Source organism: Gossypium hirsutum, chromosome D05 (assembly GCF_007990345.1).
Source record: "Gossypium hirsutum isolate 1008001.06 chromosome D05, Gossypium_hirsutum_v2.1, whole genome shotgun sequence".
In the NCBI taxonomy this organism is placed as follows: Eukaryota; Viridiplantae; Streptophyta; class Magnoliopsida; order Malvales; family Malvaceae; genus Gossypium; species Gossypium hirsutum.
This window is the reverse complement of record NC_053441.1, coordinates 61,507,887-61,531,937: the sequence shown is the minus strand read 5'-3', so window position 1 is coordinate 61,531,937 and position 24,051 is coordinate 61,507,887. Positions and strand designations below refer to the sequence as shown.

The following is a 24,051-nucleotide window of genomic DNA, read 5'->3' as shown; positions in this document are numbered from 1 at the left end:
AAAAATAAACACAAGAATTTAGAGTGGTTCGGCCCAATTTCCTACTGCATTGTCTTAACTTTCCACTATTAAGGATTTTTCCAAATTTACTAATTTGATAACCTTCGAGGACAATGTTTAACATTGCAAACTCCCTTAAGGTTTATACTCAAATATTAAGACACAAGTCTTCTCAAAGATATACAAAGAAACAAACAAATAAATAATTCTTATAAGATCAAAGTGTTTGCAAGTTAAGCTCAATTATAATGAAAAACACTTGAACAAATAGAATGGAAATAAAGCTCACAAGTGTATGAAAGAAAAGTATGAAACTATTTGGCACAAAGGTTGTTTGATTGATCTTTTTGCTTGAATATGCTTTCTTGGTCGTTGTAGGATCTTTGGAAGCTGGTATTTATACCTCCCAATTGATTTTTAACCGTTGCAGTTGTTGGAGATATGAATAGTCATTGGGATGTGAAAATCAGTACATTTAATTCACTTGCAATAGCGAGTATAGATACCAGATAAAAAGGTATCAATAATTTTTGCACTAAATGCAAAATTCAGTGACCATTGGAGCTTAAATATCAATACCAGACAAATTTTATCGATGCGATATGAAAGGTATCGATACCGGATTGATACTTAGCTAAATTTGTGAAAAACAAAATGTCAATTTGTTACTGCTTTTCAAAAGCGTATTGCTATTTTTAAAACTCTCAATACTGGCCTAGAACTATTTTAACTAGTTTTTAAAATAATTTGATTAAAATTATTTTAACTTGATTTTTAGGTTGATTTAAAAAAGTTTCTAAGAGTTTTAAAGTAGGAATTGAAAATTTTATATCTTAGACTTCATTTGAGAAATCATTTTGTTAATTTTTGTTCAACTTTAACTTTTATTCAAGAACCCTTTAATTTGTTCTATCAAAACATACTATCAAATAAAGCTTAGTTTAACAGATATACTTTTTTAAGGGTATTTTGCATGTTATACTTTTATAATAGTTTTTTTTCAATTTGTTTATATTCAATAATTTAACTTACAATTTTACATATCACTGTAAATTTTAAAACAATTAAAAAAAAACCCCTTGCAAGTTGATCACTATTTTTACAAATTAAATACGCTATTAAAATTGATATAGATGTTTAAAAATATATCATAACTGGTCACAATATTTAAATTAATTAACAATATGCATTCACTAATTAATAGTTATATCATATATATACTAGTTTGCGTACTTGTGTGGTGCATAAATTTATTATGTGTTATATTTAAAAATATTTAACTAATTTATATTTTATTTTTAAATATAATATATTAACACAGAAAAAATAATAATTTTAAAATTAAAAAATTGGTAATAAAAAAATTTATAAAAAAGTAGTAATTAATTTTAATAATTAAAAATTAAGTGATTTATATAGTAATTAAAAATAAAAAATTATGATTTCGATTCTTTTTAATTGTAAGGTAGAACTTCATGCTCAATCACCTACATTTTATTATTGTCCTCCTATCTTTTTAGATATGAAAATAATTTTTAGTTAAATTATAGAAAAATAATAATGGTAGTCATAATTGACATGCAAATGCATTATTGTTCTAAAATGATTTTAAAATTAGATTTCATCTAAATCATAAAAATTAAAAGTGGTTTGAAATTTAGATTATCTATAATATATCTTTACAGTAAAATATTTAATATTTTTTTATTTTTTTAACAATTTTATTATAGATTCTGATTATATTTGTGTTTTTTTACACAAAGCTTAGAACTACTCATATCCCTCCCTCAACCCATAAAAAGGCGAATAATGCACCCCGCATCCTCTTTTATTGACAACAATACCCATGTCAATCGAATCAAAACTCAATTGACTATTATTGTATATTTGTAATCATTGATACAATTAATATGAAAAGGTGAAAAGAGTTTATATTTTAAACATAGATTGATAAGGTATTTTAAATTTTGTTTTTTGTTTTTTAAGATTCTTAATTAAAATTAAGTATAAATTAATATTTAAAACATGTGAAAATTAAAAATACTATTTAAAAAAATTCAAAATCTTTTGATATATATATATTAACAATGTTTTTTATTTTTTTTATTAGCGTCAAATATAGAACAATGTATAAAAAAAAGTCAAACTTTTTAAATCAGTATTTAATTTTTTTTTATCAACTTTTAACACTTTGAAATGTGCTTTTTGTTTTGAAAAGAAATATTTAAATTTTTTTTATAAAAGTTAATGATAAATGTCAGAAGTAACATCTTTTAGCCTCATTCTTAATGCGTTTTTGGTTGATTGTTCGATTTAAATGATGAAATTTATGCTCCTAATCTTTTAAACATATGTTTCTATATTTAGGATAGCCTTTGCGAGCAAAAGGAGCGACAAACGAGCAAAAATCGGAGTAATTTTCAAGAGCTATACGGGATGGACACACGACCGTATGAGCCACACGAGCTGCCACATGGCCATATTCCAGGCCGTGTGAAAATCGCGAATCGCACTCCAAACCGCGGGAAAATGTGTTTTTTAGGTTTTTTAGACATTTTAAGACCTATATATGACAAAGATAAGAAGAGGGGAGAGTGTCGTCATAGAATATTGAAGAAAACGACTCGAAAAAAGCCATTTCTAAAGCATATTTTCATCAAGATTGAAGATCTTATTTTGATTTCTTTGAAGTTTATTATGAGTTTCTTTGTTTCTTATGGTTATATTGTTTTTAAGATATTTTTATTTGCTCTTATGAACTAATTTTCTGAATACCTATGGGAGATGAACCTTATGATGAATTCTGTCTTTTGATTTATGTTTTATGCAATAAATACTTGAATCTTGTTCTCAATTATGTATATTTAATTCTTGGTTTAATATTTCCAGACTATTAATCCATATTTGATGTGCTCAAATCAGAGGAGGAAAAGTCTCTGTTTAAGAGTAGATCTAGCATAATTGAGTGGAGTTGCATACAATCATAGAAATAAAACGATATAAATCTACTAGATTAGAGTCAAATCTAATAGGGGATCCATAGATCGAGTTAATGTGATAATAGAGGTTTTAATTAGAAAGAAATTTCAATTAATCAACCTAGAGCCAATTTCTCACCTAGAGTCAGTTTCTCTTACTCTGGAAAGAGATATTAACATAATTTAAGAATTTCTACAGATCAAGATACTAAGTGAAGAAGTTGTTTAATTCTTTCTTGGGTATTGTTTCGCTTCTTGGGTGTTAATCATTTGTTTTCCTGATTTGTTCTTTGTCGTATTCTTTAGTTAATTAATTTAGTTAATTTTAGTTTTAATCAATCTCTCTAATTTGTCAGTTAAATAGTAGAAAGACAATAATTACTAGTATTTTTAGTCATTGTGGGAACGATATCTTTGCTCACCGTAGTTATACTATTAATTGATAGATGCAGTTGTCTTAGTCAAATTTTTAGTTAGTTTGCGACTGCATCAATTAAAGTATAAAAAATTTTTAATCTAGTACAAAAAAAAATATTTTTTTGATAATGCTGCAAAAAGAATTTGCAATCCGATACATAACATGAAATTCAACTACAGTAATTAATTATTTTTGTCTTGACTTGTATGGAGCGGTGATTAAACCTCTTATTAGACACTCATTTGACACATGTTCAAACCATATTAACCCAATATCTTACCCTTAATATTGCAGAAAAAAAAAACAATTATTTTTAGCCATATATATAGAAAGACCCCAAACAATTGGCTATAATATTATAATTATGGATGGCCAAATCTTAGACACTACAATAAGCTTTAAGACGAGATATATAACCCCCAGGTTTAACAGCTGCTTGAGCGATTTCGGAGTAATAAAATTTCAAAAATTCTTCATGGTCATGAGGTTTGAAAAGAATGGGATTGTTGTCATCGACAAGCTCATTTGGAACCTTTATTACGTAGCCTCCTCTTGGCCTTGTAAATAGTCCCAAGCTATACCTATCTTCGTTACCCTTCATCATGACACGATGAGAAGGCGAAGGCAATCGACCATTTAACCATACCTGCAACAATATAAAAATTTTATGTTTTAAGTCAAGCTATTTACACACTCTGTGATGTAAAAAATAAGTGGAACTTACGCTAAGGGACTCTCCAATCAAGACTATGAAAGAGTTGGGTGAAGGCTTCATATTGATCCATTCACCATCTTTGCTTTGAATCTGTAGTCCATTAACCTCGTTTTGATACAAAAGGGTCATCGTATTAGTGTCACAGTGCGCAGCTAACGCATGGGTTGAATCCTTGGTTTTTGGCTTTTCATATTTCATGACCCTCAGTTGATAGTTTGTAGAGTCAATGAGCTCATCCATGTATTTCTCAAGTCCAAAACTCTCCAAAATCATCTTCAAAATTTTCTTCCGTAACTCGGATGCTAGTTGAGTGAAAGACGCCAGAGTTCTACTGCCAAATACAAAGCATATAATAAATAAAATTGCTCCTTTATTGGGAGAAATCTTTGTAATATTGTCTTTTGGGATGTTTATTTAGAACATGAATAATAGAGTTATTGTTCTTGATGTGTCTATACTTGATTTTAGCTTTAGGTTTTCAAGTGGTAGTGCTCTTATCCACTAGAATCTGAGGTTCAAATCAAGCATACACAACACGGGAACAATACCTCTATTGTTCTAAATTTGGATCGACGTATCAGAGAATGAAAACTTCAAAAACTTTTCCTAATAAGGAGGTCGGTTCCAAGAAGTCTAATAGTTTTGTTAAAGGGATTTTTGCAAGTGAAGTACCTAAAGGCTAAAAGTTGTATTAGAAATCAAATTGCATTTTGATGTTAGATTAAAAAAGTAAGTTAGTCTTTTTTGTTAAAAACTTCTTAAGTTGGTCTTTTTTATTAAAAATTTCTTTCGATTCAATGGTTCAAAACTATGTAGCTAACAAAATAACGAATCAATTACACATGGCGTGTCACATGTATCTCATGTTGACATAAGGGATTAGTTTTTAACATTACACTTGACGTGTCACATGTATCTCATGCTGACATAAGGGACTAGTTTTTAACAATAAAAATGGATAAAAAATTTTAGCAAAAAAATCAATTTGCTCTTTGATTTAATATCTAAAAATTTTTTTAATAGAAAAAATAAAATGCATTCTTGACTCCTATTACAAGAACTACCATACCTGAAACTTATGTTTCCTTGAGGCCATAAAGTGTTGGTGAGGCATTGTTCAAAGTTTTCAGCAATATGAGCATCATCCATCGCCAAGCTTTGAAACACACCAGATCGAAGATTCGAATAGCCACGAAAGGGCTTGTCGGAAACACAGAGTTTTTTAGTTTGTAAAGGCAAGTCAAAGGCCTCTTGCAAAGCCCCAAACACTGCCTTTCGAAGCTCCAGGATTGGATCAAACAATGCCTCGAAACAACCGTACTCCTCCAGTGCTTCCCGAACTTGGGATTTCACTAAATCCCATTTGGGGCTGCCAGGTTTCAGGTTTTGGTTTGAGAAATCTATAACTGGAACCATAGCCGGAGTTGTTGAGATCATCTCTATGTTTATATCAAACAATAATGCTTGAATGGCACCTTGAATATACAATCAATGAGATTTATAATTGCATTGGAAGTCCCTCCTTGCAAATCAAAGGTACAAAATAATGGGTATACATTTTTGTGAAAAAACCAAATTGCTATGATACAGATAATTTATATATTGAATAGCGATGTTAACATTCCAAATTGGATTGGTTTTTTATTATTTTTTCTTGTTTCTTGTTATTTGTCTGCTAGTAGAAACCAGCCATATACGGTCACAAATCACAGTCATCTGGTTTAATATGATTCTTTATCCTCTTATTTTCACTTCATACAATCACCTCAAACATTTAAAAATATAAATCAACTATTATTTTATATTTTTAACCATTGATTCGATTATGAAAAGTTGAAAAGAGTTTATATTTTAAACATATATTGATAAGGTATTTTAAATTTTGTTTGTTTCTTAAGATTCTTAATTAAAATTAAGTATAAAATAATATTTAAAACATGTAAAAAAATAAAAATAAAAATTAATATTTTCAAAATCTTTTGATATATATATTATTAGTTTTTAATAATGTTTTTATTTTTTATTAGTGTCGAAAATAGAACAATGTATAAAAAAAAGTTAATAATATTATAAAATAAAAAGACAATAAGTAAAGAACAAAGAAAATAGGGGAGCAAGAGAGAGAGCGCATATTTTATTGATCAATGGGGATCCTTTACAATCTTCTCCAAAGTCTATATTTATAGCTATAAGAAGTATAAATGAAATAGAACTCTACTTCTAATGACTATTAGAATTTAAAATATATCAAAATTTATCTAGATCTTGATAGACATTCACTTAATAAAATATTCACTAGAAGGATCCGGGTCGGGTCGTCGGGTCAGACACAAAACGATACCGTTTTGGTGTCTAGAGATGAAACCCAAAACGACGCCGTTTTAGCAGGTTAGATCTAGTGTTGTTCAGACACATGGATTAAGGTGTGGGTTCTAACAAAATGTAATATGCATAAGTCTTGTCCATAAGTATTTTGGTAGTATCCGTATGAATCTATGCCTTAATTTTGACTAACCAAAGGCATGAGTGCCTTTGGTGTTAGCGTAATGGGACTTGAGCCTTTTACTAGGGTTGGCTGAATGTAAGTGTCTCTGACTATGGCTTCTGTTTGACCGAAATTGTATATACTATTATTGTATATTTTGTTCTGATTCATATGTTTTGTGATATTATGACATAATACTATTACCGGTATTCTGAGCACATGTTAAAACATATTTACTGCCACCATTTTACTAAACGCATGATGGAAGCATGCACGCTATTTTTGCTAAAACTGATTGCATTTTGAAGCATGCCTACTATAATGATTCAGATTTTTTTTTTTGTGTTATAATGTATTGCATGGGGATCGGATGATATGTAAGGAGGAAGTTAGTAGCAGTTTATTTTATCTGCAATTAAAGGTGGTTTATTCACAATGCAGTGTATAGGGATGGATGAGATCTAGAGAACTCTTACTGTGGTGTGTAACCTTACTGTGGTGTGTAACGAATGTTGGTTAAGAACTTTCTTTGTAATATAAAATTTCAATGTCATTCATAAGCATGCACAAGCATACTATCAATTTTGTGATTCTATACTATTGTGATTTTCTGAAAAAACTGTTAACTTGTATGCTATGTCTACTGTACTGCATTGGTTACTTATGTATACGACTCACATTGAGCTTCTTAAGCTCACCCATTAATTTACCATCTTATAGATAACCAGTGAAGTTGGGATTCAGATACAACGCTTGAAGGATTATCTCAGACTTTTTTGTTACAACGTATATTCATCAACTGATTTCTATTGGATTGTGGCATGGGTTTAAACTTGGTATTTTACATTACATTGATAAACATTAAAACTGGATAAAAAAATAATTGGATTAGTTATGCATTTAAGTAAGTCTGATAATCTCACTTTTTCCGCTATGCAACACTGGAACTGGATTTTCTGAAAAGTGAACCCAATCAACTATTCAAAATATAAAATTGCTTAAAAACATTTTTTCCGAAACTGGATTTTTGAAAAGATATTTTAAATCAAGAAAATTTACAAAGTTTTCAAAAATACAAAACCTTTACGAATTAGTCTCTAGATTTCTTAGTTTAATAGCAAACATTTTTATTTTGTCTTTGTAAATTTTGAGGTCGCCTAAGTTTTCCAAATAACATAAAAGTTTTTGCAAGGTAACTCCTAACCCAATTTGGCTTAAAGCCTAATAATTTTTATTAAACTAAGAAAATTACCCAAACCTATTTTCCATAGGATAAGAAAATGGTTTCAAAAGTAAACTTCTGAATCCAATTGTTTTACTAGGACATTACGGTGACCCGCTAATCAATATTTTTGTTTTTTTCTCGATTACTTCCGGTTTGATCTAATTATTGATTTATTCAATTATTTCATTCAATCCATCAATATCAAACATTTATACATTATCATGACATGAATGAACCTATGAAATTTCATTTTTCGATGCCCCTAAAGTTTTACAATTTATTCAATTTAGTCCCTAAAATCGAAATAACTATATCATTCAATTTTAAGCCTCAATGTAAAAACTGACTTCAATTACATCCATTAGAGACTCTCTACTATCTATTTATATCAAAATATCACATCAATTTCACATTTTATTCACTTTAGTTATTATGTACAAAACTAATAATTAAACATTATAATTTAGTCCTTTTCATAATTTAAGCTTAAAATCTATCAATTTAACACCAGAATCTTCAAGAAATCAACAATGAAAATTTTTAAAAACTTTAACAATTTTACAAATTGGTACATAGGCTAGCTAAATCAAGCTCCCATAACCTCAAAAACATAAGAATTACAAGAAAATGACTTAAAATTTCTTACCAGTCAAGGGCCGAATGATCAAGCATTTTGAAAGTTTTCTTCAAGTTACTTCTATGGTGGTGGAAGGTTCTTTGTGGAAGAAGAAGAGAAATATTCTCTTTCATTCCACCAACTTTCAATTTATACAAAAAATTAAGGTTTTTAATTTAACCAATTAAATATAAGATTAGTTTTAATCTTACTTAAGAAATCTAAGCACTATCGTCCACTTTAACTTATCTAAGATGGTTTATTTTCCATTTTAGATCTTTGGTTAATTGCAATTTAAATCCTTAAGTCTTTGGCCAATTAAAAATCTATAGCTATTGAACATTTACAATTTACCTCCTACACCTAAATTAACTGTTAATTCAAACAAAGTATAGGACCGAACTATAATATACTTTTATATCAACTCCATAAATATTCATATTTAACATTTACAGACTCGATTTACGGAAATGAAGTTCTGAAATCGCCTTTTCCGACACCATTAAAAATCGGGTTGTTACACATACAACGAATTCAAAAACCTAATGACCCATTTGATCGAAAGAATAAAATCGATAAATTAAAAAAAAAGGAATCGAAAGCCACTTTGAACCATAACTAGCAAAGCAAAATCACTTGGTGTTTTCAAAATATCAAAACCCTAATAGTTTAGAAAATATCATTTCTACTATTGCGAAGGGTTGAGCAAGAAAATTTTTACCAGATTTCATTTTCCAATACAATATTTGACACTTTCTCGATTTAGGGTTGTACAAAATTTTAGAATTTTTTTTAGAAGTTTGAATACCCTTTTCATATTCGATGTGCTATACTAATTTTGGGTTTTTACTTTACTTTTTTTATTTTTTTCCTTGGAAATAAGTGAATTTCCATGTCAGATTTTATTGTTTTCCACATCAACAATTTTACATCTGGTACGCACAAATTAGTTCCATTAGTCACGACAGCATAAGTTAACAGTTAATATGGGTCAACGTTGATTTCCATTAATAGAAGGGTAACATGATTTTTTAGATGAATAACACAATAGAGTACATTTTTTTAAGGGCTCAATTAATTTTCTTAAATATTTCTGACTTTCAATTCAAAAAAAGGGACACTTATTTTGGTATTAAAATAATAAAGATTGAAAAATATATAAAATTTAAATGTTAGACATAATATTAATATTAAAAAAAATAATCATAAATTCTGAATCTCGAACATATATAATAAAACTGACATAAAAAAAAATACAAATACATGTATATTTTGCAATAATAGCTTGAGCTTCAATCAAAGAAATGTTGCACACTTTTTGGGAACGAAGTAAAGGGACATATTTTATATATAGATTTATTCTCAAAATACACTTTGCCATTGTAAGTCATTAAACGAAGTGGAAAAATAACATGCTATTTTTTATATCGGTATATTTAATATTTTTATTTTGGAATCTAAGTATTTAAACTTGTCAAATATTATACAAATTGCTTAAAATATTAATAGTATTAATTTTTTAAGTGACAAAAATATCTAATGTGTGACCATTATGTAGTAGATAACATGGAATTTAGTGGGGAAAATGATTACATTTTCATCGAGATTAAGATCACTTTAACTGTTAATGACGGCAATGATTCAAGAGGGATCACGTGCTTAAAGCATGACCCGGACTTCATAAATCCCTCAATTCCACAAAAATTTCGTCAATATGGGAAGAAATCCTTATTAAAAAATTGCGGTTTGAGCTATGATTAACGAATGAATATTGAAAAATAAAGTAACAATTTTAAAAACCCAAAATAAAAAATTTATTATGTTAAATTAAAAAATTAAATAAATAAATAAATAAATTGAACTAAAAGTAATTGAACATTTAAAATAAAAAAGAAAAAAATTCATATCATCTATTACATGTCAGTCATACATTAATAATTTTTACTACCTTTTAAAAAATTAACTTTATTAGTATATTGAAGTAATATGTATAACATTTGACAAATTTAGCTACCAAATTTTTAAAAAAAGTTTAACTATCAATTTTTTAAAAAACAATATAAAGTTTAGATATCTAATATTATATTAAGCCTTATATATATATATATATAAAAAGTCATGGTGAAGATAGAGGGGGAGCCAAGGGTCTGGCCTAAATAATGAAAATTTTCTCCTTTAATTCTTTGAGTATTTGTAAAGTTAAATTAATTTATTTTGGTCTTTTTGTAATTTAAAAATTAAAATTAAATTACGTCTCCTCTAAAAATAAAAAGTTTATAATTTAATCCATTCAAAATTATAAACTTTTATGTTTATATAATAACCGAATTACATTTTTAACTCACTCAAAAAATTATAATTCCAATTCAGTCCTTCCCGAAAAATTCTGACTTCCCCCCTATCAACAATGTAAAAGAAAAAGGCGGGGGGGGGGGTGGAAGTAAGATGAATTGAATTAGAGATTAAATTAGTAGAAGCATATAGTTGCTTCAACCCTTCAAAAATGGAAACAGATAGTATATTTTAATTCCAGAGATAAAAGGTACCTTCATGCTTGAAACTTACTGAAAAATTAGATGACATTTCAAGCATTAAAACAATAAAAGAAATGAAAAGAAGACATACAATACAAGCAAACCTAGCAGTTTTGAATTCTATAAATAGAGACGATAAAACCAAGTGTTCTTGCATCATTTGGATCATAATCTTTTTCTTATAATGGAGATTCTAAGAAGCAGCTCTATTTTTATCATTTTGCTCGTCTTTGTGCCAGCTCTGATTCAAACAAAAGCAGATTCTGTGTATTGCAGTAATCCAAGAAGCCGATGCTATGGAAAATACATAGAATGTCCCTATGAATGTCCAAGCACTAGCTATGGCAATTACAAAGCTAAAGTCTGTCATGTTAACTGTGATTCATCCGTCTGTAAATCTTATTGTAAACGTAAGTTTCACCTATTGCTGCTCCAAACTTATATGAATGTTCAATTAATTTCTCTTTTTTTGGTTTTGGTTCTTGATTTTAGATCGTAAACCAGACTGTAATGGTCCTGGATCAGCTTGTTACGATCCTCGTTTCATTGGTGGTGATGGCATTGTGTTTTATTTCCATGGAAAGAGCAATGAGCATTTCAGCTTGGTGTCCGATACCAATCTCCAAATCAACGGTCGCTTCATCGGTCATCGTCCCGCTGGTCGAACCAGGGACTTCACTTGGATTCAAGCGCTTGGGATCTTATTCAACTCTCATTCTTTCTCCCTTGAAGCCATCAAAGCTGCAACATGGAACGATGAAGTGGACCATTTAAAGTTCAGTTACAACGGGGAGGATTTAATTGTCCCAGAAGGGGCTTTGTCCAGTTGGTATTCACCTGAAAAAGATGTGAAAGTCGAAAGAGTTGCAAATAAGAACAGTGTGATTGTAACATTGAAAGATAGTGCAGAGATTATGGTGAATGTGGTTCCTGTGACAAAAGAAGATGATAAAATCCATAACTACAAAGTACCATCTGATGATTGCTTTGCTCACTTGGAAGTTCAGTTTAGGTTCTTTGCCCTTTCACCTAAGGTGGACGGGGTGCTCGGCAGGACTTACCAGCCGGATTTCCAGAACCCGGCGAAACCCGGTGTGGCAATGCCTGTTGTTGGTGGTGAAGATAAGTATAAGACCACCCAACTTCTTTCTGCAAATTGCTTAACTTGTTTATACTCGCCGGAAAATAGTTCGAACCAGGAGATGACATCTGTGACTGAATATCTACCTCTTGATTGCACCAGCGGGGCTTCTGCTGGATATGGAATTGTTTGCAAGAAATAATGGAATAATGGGTTTTATTAGTTAAAACATTAGAAGCTTTTATGGCTATGGCTTCTGTCAATAATGTTATGTATTCGAAAACTATATATATACATATATAATGTAACTTTTTATGTTGTTTATGTCTGCATTGATGGCTGTATAATGGAACACAGTAATTGTAATAATAAACATAAACCTCTGATTCATCTACCGTCCACAAGGATTTACGAGTGAATCTTCGGCATTACAATCGGTGCCAGAATTTCCCCCGTTGGTCATGGTTACACTATTATCAAATGACTCAAGCGGTGTCAACCGAATCGCCGGGATATGGTTCATACTGTTATCATCGGGTTCAGTTAGCACTGATGACGTCTCCTCCAGCTGAAGAGCATACTCGAGGTTCCATAAAACATCTCCCATCGATGGTCTCTCAGTCCCATGCTCGGCAAGGCACTTCTCAGCTGTCTCTCCGTACTTCTTAAGAGAAGCCGGATTCAATTTCCCGACCAGATTAGAATCCATGATTTGATTCAACATACCTTTCTTGTGCCAGCTCATTGCCCATTCCGCGATATTAACTTGTTCTCTTGGGAGAACTGGATTTAAAGCCGACCTAGCACAGAGAACTTCCATCAGAACCACCCCGAATGAATACACATCAGACTTCTCAGTGAGTTGCTGTCTTCTAAAGTATTCGGGATCAAGGTAGCCAAAGCTACCCTTAACAGCAGTACTCACATGTGTCTGATCTAAAGCTGGACCGGTTTTTGAGAGGCCAAAATCTGATACCTTGGCTACAAAATTCTCATCCAAGAGAATGTTTGTTGTCTTCACATCCCGGTGAATAATGCTTCGGGCTGCAAATGTGTGGAGGTAATGAAGTCCTCTAGCAGCGCCAATGCATATATCAAGTCGTTGCTTCCATGTTAGAGATGGAAAATTTGTTCCATAAAGATGGCTTCTAAGGGGTCCATTAGCCATATACTCATAAACAAGAATCGTTTCCGATCTTTCATCACAGTAGCCAATAAGAGAGACAAGGTGACGGTGACGAAGTTTAGATAGCATTTCAATTTCAGTCATAAATTCAGCAAGGCCTTGTTCGGATCTCGAGTTACCTCTTTTGACAGCACAATTAGTCCCATCTTCAAGCATTCCTCTGTAGACCCTACCAAAACCACCAACTCCTAGTAGTAGACTCTCATCAAATTTGTTGGTAGCATCAAGGATTTCTTGGAGGCTGAAGAACTGACCGAAACTCGAGGAGGCCGATGAGATGCAGCTTGCCGTTCCACTCTTTTTTGATGCCATCGACATTTTGGTCATTGTTTGAGAGTTTCCGTGTAAGGGATGTCCTTGATGATTAGCTTTAGGCTTCCGCATCAACAGGCAACAACAGCAGAATCCGATGAACACCAGTGCAATTACAGCTCCAACAAGAGAACCAATTATTATCCATATCTTGTTCTTCTTCAGAGATGATAGCGGAAGGAGATTCTTTACAGAAGAAACCCCATCGAGGCTACCAGCCTCATTGCTGATTTTCATAATCTCCAACCCGCTCAATGTTGCATTAGTGATATCCGTCACTGAATCCGGACCAATACTAACAGTCAAAGTATCAGAACCCGCTGAGGAACTGGAGATGAAGTCCATATAGTAAGGCACATTTAGGTTGCTCGTCAATGTTGATAGGTCAAGACTTGCAGCAGCAATATCATCATTTAAGTACAGATTGAAAACCAAAGCATAGAGAGACTGACTGGAGATATCACAAAAATGTGCCCGGACGAAGTACCTGAAGTTTGGATTGACAGGGAAGACCCAAGTTATATTGAAGTTCATGTTAGATACATTTGCATCACCCATGGTTTCAGCAGTAGCATAGACCCAATTCGGTGCTGTTTCCTCTGTAATGGAAGCAGTATATTTGATGGAAGCTGGATCGATTGAAACATTCAGAGCAGAACCATTTACACGGAGATATTTCGAATCATTCTCCCATGTTCTTCCCAGTGTATCATTCTGAGCACTAATCAAGGGCCCTCCCATGTTTAACCGATAAACAGTTTCCATCCCAAACTCCGAAAGACCACTAATAGGAGTAGATCGATTCAGAGCTAATGCCTGGTCAGGCAAGACTGAATCTGGGATGGACACAACTTCGATCGCATTAACAAACGAAACCAAATCATTCCAAGGAACAAACGTAAGCGACAAGGTAACAGAAGTCACATTGATTGCAAACTCCTTGAACAAAAAAGAACCATTATAGTTCTCGAAAGTGAAGTTGTTCAACAACACGAAACCATCAGTGACAACCGTTATCGGAGCAGATATCAAGTTATGTCCCGATTTCGGAACCACAACAGGAAAAAAATATAGCCGGATCCAATGCCGACCTCGTTGTTTGATATCGAACTCGTATGAAGCAATGCTGGAAAAAATCCGAGCGGATCGAAATATAGAAGATGGAACACTGGAATTAGAGCTAGCAACATAATAACTTCTTTTGGCCTTTAAGGAAATTGAAGAATGAAGAAAATCAGGAACAAAAGTTCTACCTTGAAATGTGACATTTTGTGAAGAACCACAAACAATTAAGTAGTTATCAGTAGGAGTGAATGATGCCTGTATTCTTCTATAACCCAAAAATTCAAACAAAATAACAGCTAAAACCAAAGATAGCCACTTCCCTACATTCATCTTCAACAATAAACCCCAAAGTTCTCAATAAACTAACATATAAAGAAACCCCAAATTCCCATCAAAATTTGAACCTTAAAATACTAATAATTCAACCCCTAACTAGAACCCTAATGCAGAATGACTACTAAAGATTAAAACCTTCATCAATGGCCATACCTCAAAAATGAAGCCAAAAAGAGAAACAAACCAGCTATTCCCTGGTAGGAAAAAGTGCAGCAGCTGTATATAAAATCAACTACTTTTCCACTCGTTTTGGTTAAGCTGACTTTTTGAGGGAAAAACTAAGAGGACCCAACAGTTCTAATGAAAGAAAATTACGTAATTGTCTTTAATATGTGTCTTTGAATTTTCAGCCTGGGAAAAAATGTATCACTTCCCATCAAAATCCAGCTGTTTGTTATGTCTCTCTCTATTACTCTGTACACTGAAAAAGGTTTGAATTTTCAGAGTATTCATTAGCCTCACAAGCATTGGACCCTGGTTATGATATAATTTTTTGGGTAAATTGCACTAGTAGTCACCTAACGATTAGTAAATTTCTTTTTGGGTCACTCAAATATGAAAGGTTACAAAATTGTTACTCAATTATTCGATTTTGTTTTTGTTGGTCACCAGCTGGCTAAAGTAAAAATAAAAATACCAAAAAATCCAAGATAGTGGGGTGACAAAAAAAAGATAAAATTGAATAGTTTGAGTGTCCATTCTACAACTTTTCATAGTTAGATGACTAAAAAAGAAATTTACTAATACTTGAGTGATTATTTTATAACTTTTCATAGTTGAGTGGGCAAAAATGAAATTTACTAATAGTTGAGTGGGCAAAAATGAAACCCACTTTTAGCATAATTTTAGAGAGATCTCTCGACTTTGGTCAAATGTCAAAAACAAAAGTGCCCTTGTGTTAAATTGGCTAATGTGCCACATCAACAATTCATTAGTGGATTAACAGGATTTTTAATTATTAGTGACTAATTTTAACAATTACTTAATTAGATTGACTAAATTGAGAAATAGAATTTAGAGTGACCAAGATAGGACAAACCCTATTTTAGAGTAACCTTGAGTATAGTTTACCCTTCTTCTTTTTAACTAAATGTTGATTAAATCATTAATTTTTTAACGATGTTGGCATGACAACTCGCATGACAGCCAATGTGTACTTCATGCTAATATGGTATTATTTATTTTATATGTCATTTCAACAAATAATTTAAAAATATATATTCAAAATTCAAAAAATTATAAAAAAAATCGTAAAAAATATTAGTATGAAGTATATGTAGATTGTCATGTTTAAAAAAATTAATGTTTTAGCCAATAACTCCATTAAAAAACAATAATTTGACTCTTTTTAAAAAGTTGGTGGTTAAATTCGACTCTTTTTAAATGGTTTAATGCCAACTTTAACTCGGACCAAATTAATAAAAAAATATAAACACTAAAAACTAAATTTAACATTATTTCTTTTCACTAAAAAGAGCATTATGCATATTTTTAATTCTCATTAAATTTAATTTTTTTTAGTCTCGTAATTAAGTGATTTTTTTTTACTCTTAAAACGTAACAATTCAACTCCAAACTATTTTAGTAAAAAAAATTATTTCGAAATCTTTTAATTTCATTTAGATATTCTAAAATAAAATTCTTGACTTCGTCTTGTAATAATAATAATTATTTTACACAAGTTTTGCTAATTTAGGCTCCGTTTGATTGCCAGTAAAATTTTTTCCGTAAAATAATTTCTAGAAAATGTTTTACTTTTATGTAAAATGATTTACTGGAAAATATTTTCTGGTGTTTGATTGAATCTGTGTAAAATATTTTCTGCTGTTTGGCAGATTTTCGAAAAATATTTTCCGGAAAAATTGTTTTTACATATATTAATATATATTAATAAATTTTTATATTTTAAATTGTTTTTACATATATTGAATGATTTATTTATAAATAAATAAATCAAATTAAATATATAATAATACTCAATTATTAAAATATAAAAGCATTGCAAACTACTTCCGAAATTTACTGATTAGTAGTGAATCAATTGTAGTGATCTCCTGATGAAATTACGCTCAGCATAAAAGCAATTTTTTTGTTGTCTTACAAACAACACAGATAGCATCATTATCAAATTTCAGCCACTCTCAAGTATAACCAATTCCTTAGCCAACCAATCTACATTGTAACACAAAGCTATCTCCTATAAAATTTATCCCAATGCACACATTTACAGACATAAATATGTATATATGTATGCCTTCAATAAATAGATAACCATATGCATGCAATCAGCTATGTTCTAGGATAGAATTGTGGGTGTGATAGGACCCACAAACTTCTTCCCATACAAAAACGACATTGGCAGATACACCATTCGACAAAGACACCACATTCTTCCTACAGAATTGTACAAAATTATTGTCTAGAATAGAATAATGTAGAACCTTTGGAACAGATATAAGACCTGTAAAAAGGAGACTATTTACTAACAAACTTTTGAAAGGAACCATGTTCTAGGATCCACTCACGTGCTTTCTCAATTGCCCCTTCTCCACCTTCAGCACCTTCACCAAGCAGCCTCAAGCTAACATAATTTAACACAGTACCAAGCATGGTGCTTAGACCTTCAATGTGAAAACCCCAACCACCATCTTTATTTTGCAAGAAAACAAACAACTCTCAGAACAGAGCAATTTTCTTCATTTGTTTATATGGTAATGACAATGCCAACTGACATCGAATAGTTAGTAAAAGGCAATTGACCTAAGTGGGTTGGTTTTCCTTTCATCCAGATAGCACTATGCTTGCTTAGAACAAGCTCAACTGATGTGAGAAACATTCCAGAGAGCTAGCAGACAATAATAACATAATTATGTCATAATTAGTTCATAACATAATATCTACTCAACAAGTGGAAATCATAAAATCTTAAACACACACAGTGCACATTGTTTGCCTGATGATTGTACAGATATCTGCATATCTCATATTGATGCTCTTTTGATAAGACAGTATTCAAGGCTCCAGTAACATATAATGTAATAACCTGTTGCAGTTTATAAACAAAGCTTAAATTACATATCATCCAATTATTAGTTGTTGAGAGATGAAACAATGTCAAGGTAATCAGAAAGCTATTGAAATGTAATTATCAAGGGATCTCAGAGTTAAAAAAATAGACATAATGACAAAATAAATGATTGGTTCTTCCACTACACGTACAAATGTGAAATGTCAAAAGATTTTGAGAAGCAGAAATTTAATTTCTTTGTAGATTAAGCCACAGAAAAGACATTAGTAATTTCCACATTAACAAACAGATCAGAATCAGATATAGCTTTGTTAAGCCTTATCAAACCAGGAAGTAGAAACATAGTGCCCCCATAATCTCCTGGCCAATGTCCATCATCTGTTTGTATTGTTGAATAAAAATCAAGGGCACTGCACAATGTTGTCATTACAGCCTCTTCCTTGACATCTTCAAACTCTTCCAGTTTGGTTTGTGGTAAATTAGTGACAGATTGTTTCTCCTCCGCAAACTACATCCAGAAAGAACTATAATGACCTTCAAAATGCAAAATGGCTAAAACAAACAACAATGGTTTAGACAACGTGTCAAAAACAAGAAATCTTTTCTCCACTCTTAATTGTTTCCATATAATCTGGATATGAAGTTTACCACAGCAGAAGAGAAAAGTTTTAAGCTTCTTCTTTTTCCTTTTTTGAAGTTTTTTGTCAAATCATGAAATCAATCATAGAAGTAAAATTTCCCTGCAATGGAAAGACTAAAGAGAACTATATGGAAATCCCAACCGCAGAGAACCAATTCTTCCAAAATTGGAAAACAAATTACATGAACAACTAATTAACAAAAAACCCCAAATCTCAATTTCAGCACCCAGATTAACCTGAATTCTCATGAGAAGATCAGAACTGTGTTTTTTGTGGAAACGGTTATCCCGAAAACTCTGACGATCCATTTCCACCTTAGAAAGCTCTTCTGGGGTTCCTGATTCAGGGCAGAATTCCCAGACTTGATGAACACCGGTGTCTGGTGTTAAGAATCGGTGTTGGCTGATGGCTTGTAATTGATTTTATGCGAGGAAAATATTTTCAGCCAAACAAACACTGGAAAAGGCGGAAAACCTTTTCCGGAAAATGTTTTACTACAATCAAACAGACCATTAATATCAGAAAGGTCCATGAAAATCCTGTCACGTGAAGTTTCTATATTTTGTTTAATCCTTTCAAAAATATGAAAATAATAAATTAATAGATTATAAATTTATAAAATTATGTTTGATTTTTTAAAAATTTATTATTTAATTTCGGTTCCTTAAAAAAAATTTAGATTCACCCCTAGGAACAAATATAAATTGAGAAATTTAGGCATATATGCCGTTTTGGAAAAAAAATTAGAGATTTAGACCGATTTTTTTCAAAATGTAAGGACATATGGCAAAAGTGCGTTTTGCACAACATTTCTTTTCTTTTTTAAAAAAATAAAAAAGTATATATATTAACACAATTAAGAACTCGGGGATGTTGATTTTCTGCCTGTTGGACCAACGACTATAATCTATAGAAAATCCCCTAATGGCTCTAAAATGTTTCCTTAGATAAACCCCTCCAATTATCATGTTTTTTCATTCAATCTCATTTATCTATTCTCTCAACTCTTTTTTTTCTTAATTTTCTATCCTAATCCCTCAAATTTGTCCCAATTTTCTAGCCTAATTGTTATATCTTGCTTTATTTGATAATATGTTTGGGCAAATTACCAATATAAGCCATTTTTTAAATTACCGAAATGGGCCCATTATTTAAGTATTTACCGGAATGGTCCATTTTCTGGCAAATCACGTCCACGTCAGCGCGATGTCAGGGGATGCGCCAGGAAATCATGGCCACGTCAGCGCAAGATGCTGACATGGCAACAAATCGCGCCCTCTAGAATTCGATTTGCTGCCACGTCAACAACTCGTGTTGACGTGGCCACGATTTCCTCCCGCGCATGAATAGTGCTCCAACGGTCAAAAATTTGACTGTTGCCCCCCCAACGGTCAAAAATAAAAAACTATAAATACCCCCACCCCTTTTTATTTTTTCACAAACTAATCCTCTCTCATATTTCCTCTCAAGTTCCTCTCAATTTCCTTCCAAAATTCTCTCAAATCCGTATTTAATTTCAATTTTCTCTCAATTTTCTTTTTTAAAATAATTTTAAATTTTTTATATTTTTTTATAAATCGTAAAAATTTTTACGATTTCATCAATGGCCGGATAATTGACTCGTCTTGATAAGCATCACATATCGGTGGAACAAATGAAAATAGTAAGTGTAAAATTTAATTTTTAAATATTATTTAAGAATTTTTTATTTATGCATTTTTAGATAATTATTAATTTATTATTTGTTATAAAAGTCTGTAGATCGGGTATTGGAATGCAAGATCCGGAATATGCATGCTCCTCCATCACCGTTGGTAGAGAACTACCTACAGGAAGCGGGTTTTTGGCACATGGCGACGGTAGGCCGGGGATGCAAGTTGTACCTGAAACTAATCAATGCGTTGATCGAGAGGTGGAGACCCGAGACGCATACATTCCATCTTCTATGTGGAGAGTGCACTATCACTCTAGAAGATGTCAGTCTGCAATTGGGATTGCCGGTGGACGGGTACCCAGTCATCGGGTCTGCCCAATCTAGCGATTGGGAGGCGGTGTGCTACGAGCTTTTGGGCACTATTCCAGAGAAAATGGATGGAGATAAGATCGAGATGGGCTGGTTACGTGACACATTCCCTAATCCGGATAAAGATTCAACCGAAATTGAAAGAATTCGATATGCTCGGGCATACATTCTTCAAATAATTGGAGGTTCTCTGATGCCCGACACGTCACGGAGCCGCGTACATCTAAGATGGCTATTGAAACTCGTTGATTTTAAAGCAGACGGTGAATTGAGTTAGGGGTTTGCCATCTTGGCAACGTTATATCGGGAGATGTGCGGGGCGACGCGACTGAGGAGAGCAAAAATTGGAGGTTGCCTGTCACTACTGCAGTCGTGGGCATGGTTTCACTTTCCATTTCTACGTCCTCGAGTGGACCACTCATATACATTCCCACTCATAACGAGGTAAATTTTATATTAGATTTTACAATTATTATGTAGATTTTTAAAAATAAAAGTATGCTAAAAATTTATTTAATTAAGTGGAACCATCCGGCAAGTCATGCTCGATTACCTACCTCTCTTGAAGATATACGACTTCTATTAGACCAATAGTCGGAAGCACATGTAAGTATTAAATAAAATTGATATTTCCATTATTCGCTAGTCAATTGGCATTTAGTATTTAGTATTATGTATATACCTAATATTTCTATCATATTCATATAGTTTCAATGGACACCATACGAGGATCCAGCAATTCAGGCAGTAATCTCGGAAGAGTTCTTACAAAATCCACAAGCTTGGCAGGTGAAAGTCGTGTTGATCAACTACGCAACCGTGGAGCCGCACCAGTCAGACAGAGTGCTACGACTGTTTGGATGTAGACAACCGATTCCCGTAGATCCTAAGGTGTTTGACGATCAACACAAAGTCGACCTTCGGCAATTGAATACGAATTGACCGAGTTACTAGTCCAAGTACATGGAAATATGGGAAGATCGGTATGAATATATACCTACTCGAGAACCAATCATCGTTCCGGAGTTAGCGTGCGTTCCAGAATATATGCCATGGTTTAGGATCCATGGCAAGCCGTATTTACTGACGCCAGAGGAGAGGCAGCGGCAAATACATGTCGAAAGAGAAAGGCGCGGGCCTCTAAATCCAAGACGACAACACGACGAAGGCAGCCCCTCAACGAGGCCCAGACATTCACCCGGCTCATCATCAGCGGCCATACAATCACTAGGCCCAACGAGAGCACCGACATAGTCACTCGACGCAGCAGTTCAGCCGATGATACCCACGCAACCGCCTTTTCAGATGATGCCAGGTGCGTTTCCTAGCCCTTATATGTATCCTAACCCTTATATGTATCCTTTTTCGAGCCCTATGGCAGGTTGGAGCCAAATGTTCGGTTCAGCTCCATTTCTTATTATGCCGAGTGGACCGCCAATGTATAGGCCAGCGGCGCACCAGGGATCGCAAGAGGGGCTGTCGAGGAGCTCTCCTTTTTACCAATCCCCACCAACGTATGGGTTTCAAACACCATCGCCGTTCATGATGTAAACACCTCCACATACACTATTCTTTGAAGGTGGATCATCGTCCCAAGTCCGACAACCAGATGTCGTACCGGAAGAACCAGAATCCTCGCCGGAGGAACAACAACCACCGCCGAAAGCTAGAGAAAAGAGGAATCCAATGCGTAACCATCGACGGCCGCCATGTGGCACTGAATCCCCCGGGCATAGACATTGATTGCCGTATTTAAATTTATTTGTACAAATATTTTGAATATTTTGATATTATTTGATGTAATAAAATAGAAGTTTATTTAATGTAATAAAATAGAAAATTTTGAATATTTTGAATATTTTGAATATTTTGAATATTTTGATATTATTTGAGAATTCTACTAACCATTAATACCCTTAACTTAAAAACCCTAACCTAATTTAATTAAAAACCCTAACCCTTAACTTAAAAACCCTAACCTAATTAAATTAAAAACTATAAACTCTTAACTTAAAAATCCTAACCCTTAACTTAAAAACCTTAACCTACCTAATTAAAAACCCTAATCTAATTAAATTAAAAACCCTAACCTAATTTAATTAAAAACCCTAAACCGTTAACTTAAAAACCCTAACCTAATTAAATTAAAAACCCTAAACCCTTAACTTAAAAACCCTAACCCCCTTAACTTAAAAACCCTAAACCTTAACTTAAAAACCGTAAACCCTTAACTTAAAAACTCTAACCCTTAACTTAAAAACCCTAACCCCCTTAACTTAGAAACCCTAAACACTTAACTTAAAAACCCTAAACCCTTAACTTAAAAACCCTAACCCTTAACTTAAAATTCCTAACCCCCTTAACTTAAAAACCCTAACCCTTAACTTAAAAACCCTAAACTAAGTTAATTAAAAACCCTAAACTAAGTTAATAATTTTACTTTCACATAATGTTAGATTTGGAAAAATGTTTTGACTGGTACTAACAATTAATAATTTTATATAATTTGAAATTTTTACTAACCATTAATACAATTTATCAATTAATAATTTCACAAACTTATTTTTTTTACAATTACATTCAACTATTGCGATTAGGGCATAATCGACTTGTATGGCCTGGATTCCTACACCATCCGCACAACTTTGTTTGACTGACTGTTTCTCGGATATCCATATTGTTACGTATTCTAGTCGAGCAAGGTCGACCCTTTAGTTTGCGATGTAATTCTCTAACCGGTAACAGCTTAAAAAGAGTAAGAGATACGGGTGGCCACTTACGTTCATCTGGGACCAGTGGGAAAACATGTCTCCAAACGTTGTACATGTTTTCTAATTTGTACACTTCGTCCACATAACTCATCGGATCCAGACGGAGATTCTGGCAAGCTGCAATAACATGCGCGCATGGATAACGAAGTGCTTCAAACATCCCACAGCCACAAGTCCTATTTCGCAAGTGTACACGATATTGCCCGCCAATAACACCTTAGTGCGGTCTGTCAAACTCTGTCATGCGAAACCATAAATTGTCTCGATCGTGACACACTATGTGCATGGTGTTTGCCCTCGCCTTGGCCTTGTTAATTTCTTGAACTACCTTACTGCACCATACATGGCCTCCCTGCATCTGGCCTGCATAACTTGCTGCTCGATTTGGAAATAGCGCCGCCAAACGAAAATATGTCCCTCGCACAACTGATGTTACCAGTAGATGGCGCGTTCCTTTAAGAATAGAATCTATGCATTCAGCCAGGTTCGACGTCATATGGCTATATCGTAGGCCGCTGTCGTATACTTGTGCCCACTGTTCGAAACGTATGTTACAAAGGTAGTTCGCCCCTTCTCTGTTAATTGAACATAAAATTGCCAACATCTCGTGAAAACGATCTTTATTTATTTCATACCC

At 32.7% G+C, this 24,051-nt stretch overlaps 4 protein-coding genes across 5 annotated transcripts; 1 reads left to right on the top strand and 3 right to left on the bottom strand.

Moving 5' to 3' along the window:
- Nucleotides 1-3,495: 3,495 nt before the first annotated feature.
- LOC107903535 (probable 2-oxoglutarate-dependent dioxygenase AOP1) lies at nt 3,496-5,590 on the bottom strand. Of its 2 annotated transcripts, none has more exons than XM_016829608.2 (3): nt 5,181-5,590; nt 4,121-4,442; nt 3,496-4,042 (listed from the first exon to the last, which is right to left on the bottom strand). In XM_016829608.2, exons 1-3 carry the CDS (start codon nt 5,546-5,548, stop codon nt 3,776-3,778), a joined length of 957 nt encoding a protein of 318 aa, XP_016685097.1. In that variant the 5' UTR covers nt 5,549-5,590; the 3' UTR covers nt 3,496-3,775. The 2 variants fall into 2 exon arrangements, with proteins under 2 accessions (XP_016685097.1, XP_016685098.1); XM_016829609.2 differs by having other exon boundaries at nt 4,121-4,439; nt 5,181-5,589.
- A 5,457-nt stretch (nt 5,591-11,047) lies between these two features.
- On the top strand, nt 11,048-12,254 carry LOC107903537 (uncharacterized). The gene is made up of 2 exons (XM_016829611.2): nt 11,048-11,381; nt 11,464-12,254. Exons 1-2 carry the CDS (start codon nt 11,156-11,158, stop codon nt 12,252-12,254), a joined length of 1,017 nt encoding a protein of 338 aa, XP_016685100.1. The 5' UTR covers nt 11,048-11,155.
- Nucleotide 12,255: 1 nt separating this feature from the next.
- On the bottom strand, nt 12,256-14,945 carry LOC107903536 (receptor-like protein kinase THESEUS 1). The gene has a single exon (XM_016829610.2). It carries the CDS (start codon nt 14,943-14,945, stop codon nt 12,444-12,446), a length of 2,502 nt encoding a protein of 833 aa, XP_016685099.1. The 3' UTR covers nt 12,256-12,443.
- Nucleotides 14,946-17,006: 2,061 nt separating this feature from the next.
- Nucleotides 17,007-19,132, bottom strand: LOC107903539 (cycloartenol synthase). The gene is made up of 2 exons (XM_016829612.2): nt 18,857-19,132; nt 17,007-18,487 (listed from the first exon to the last, which is right to left on the bottom strand). Exons 1-2 carry the CDS (start codon nt 18,926-18,928, stop codon nt 18,224-18,226), a joined length of 336 nt encoding a protein of 111 aa, XP_016685101.1. The 5' UTR covers nt 18,929-19,132; the 3' UTR covers nt 17,007-18,223.
- Between the last annotated feature and the right edge of the window lie 4,919 nt (nt 19,133-24,051).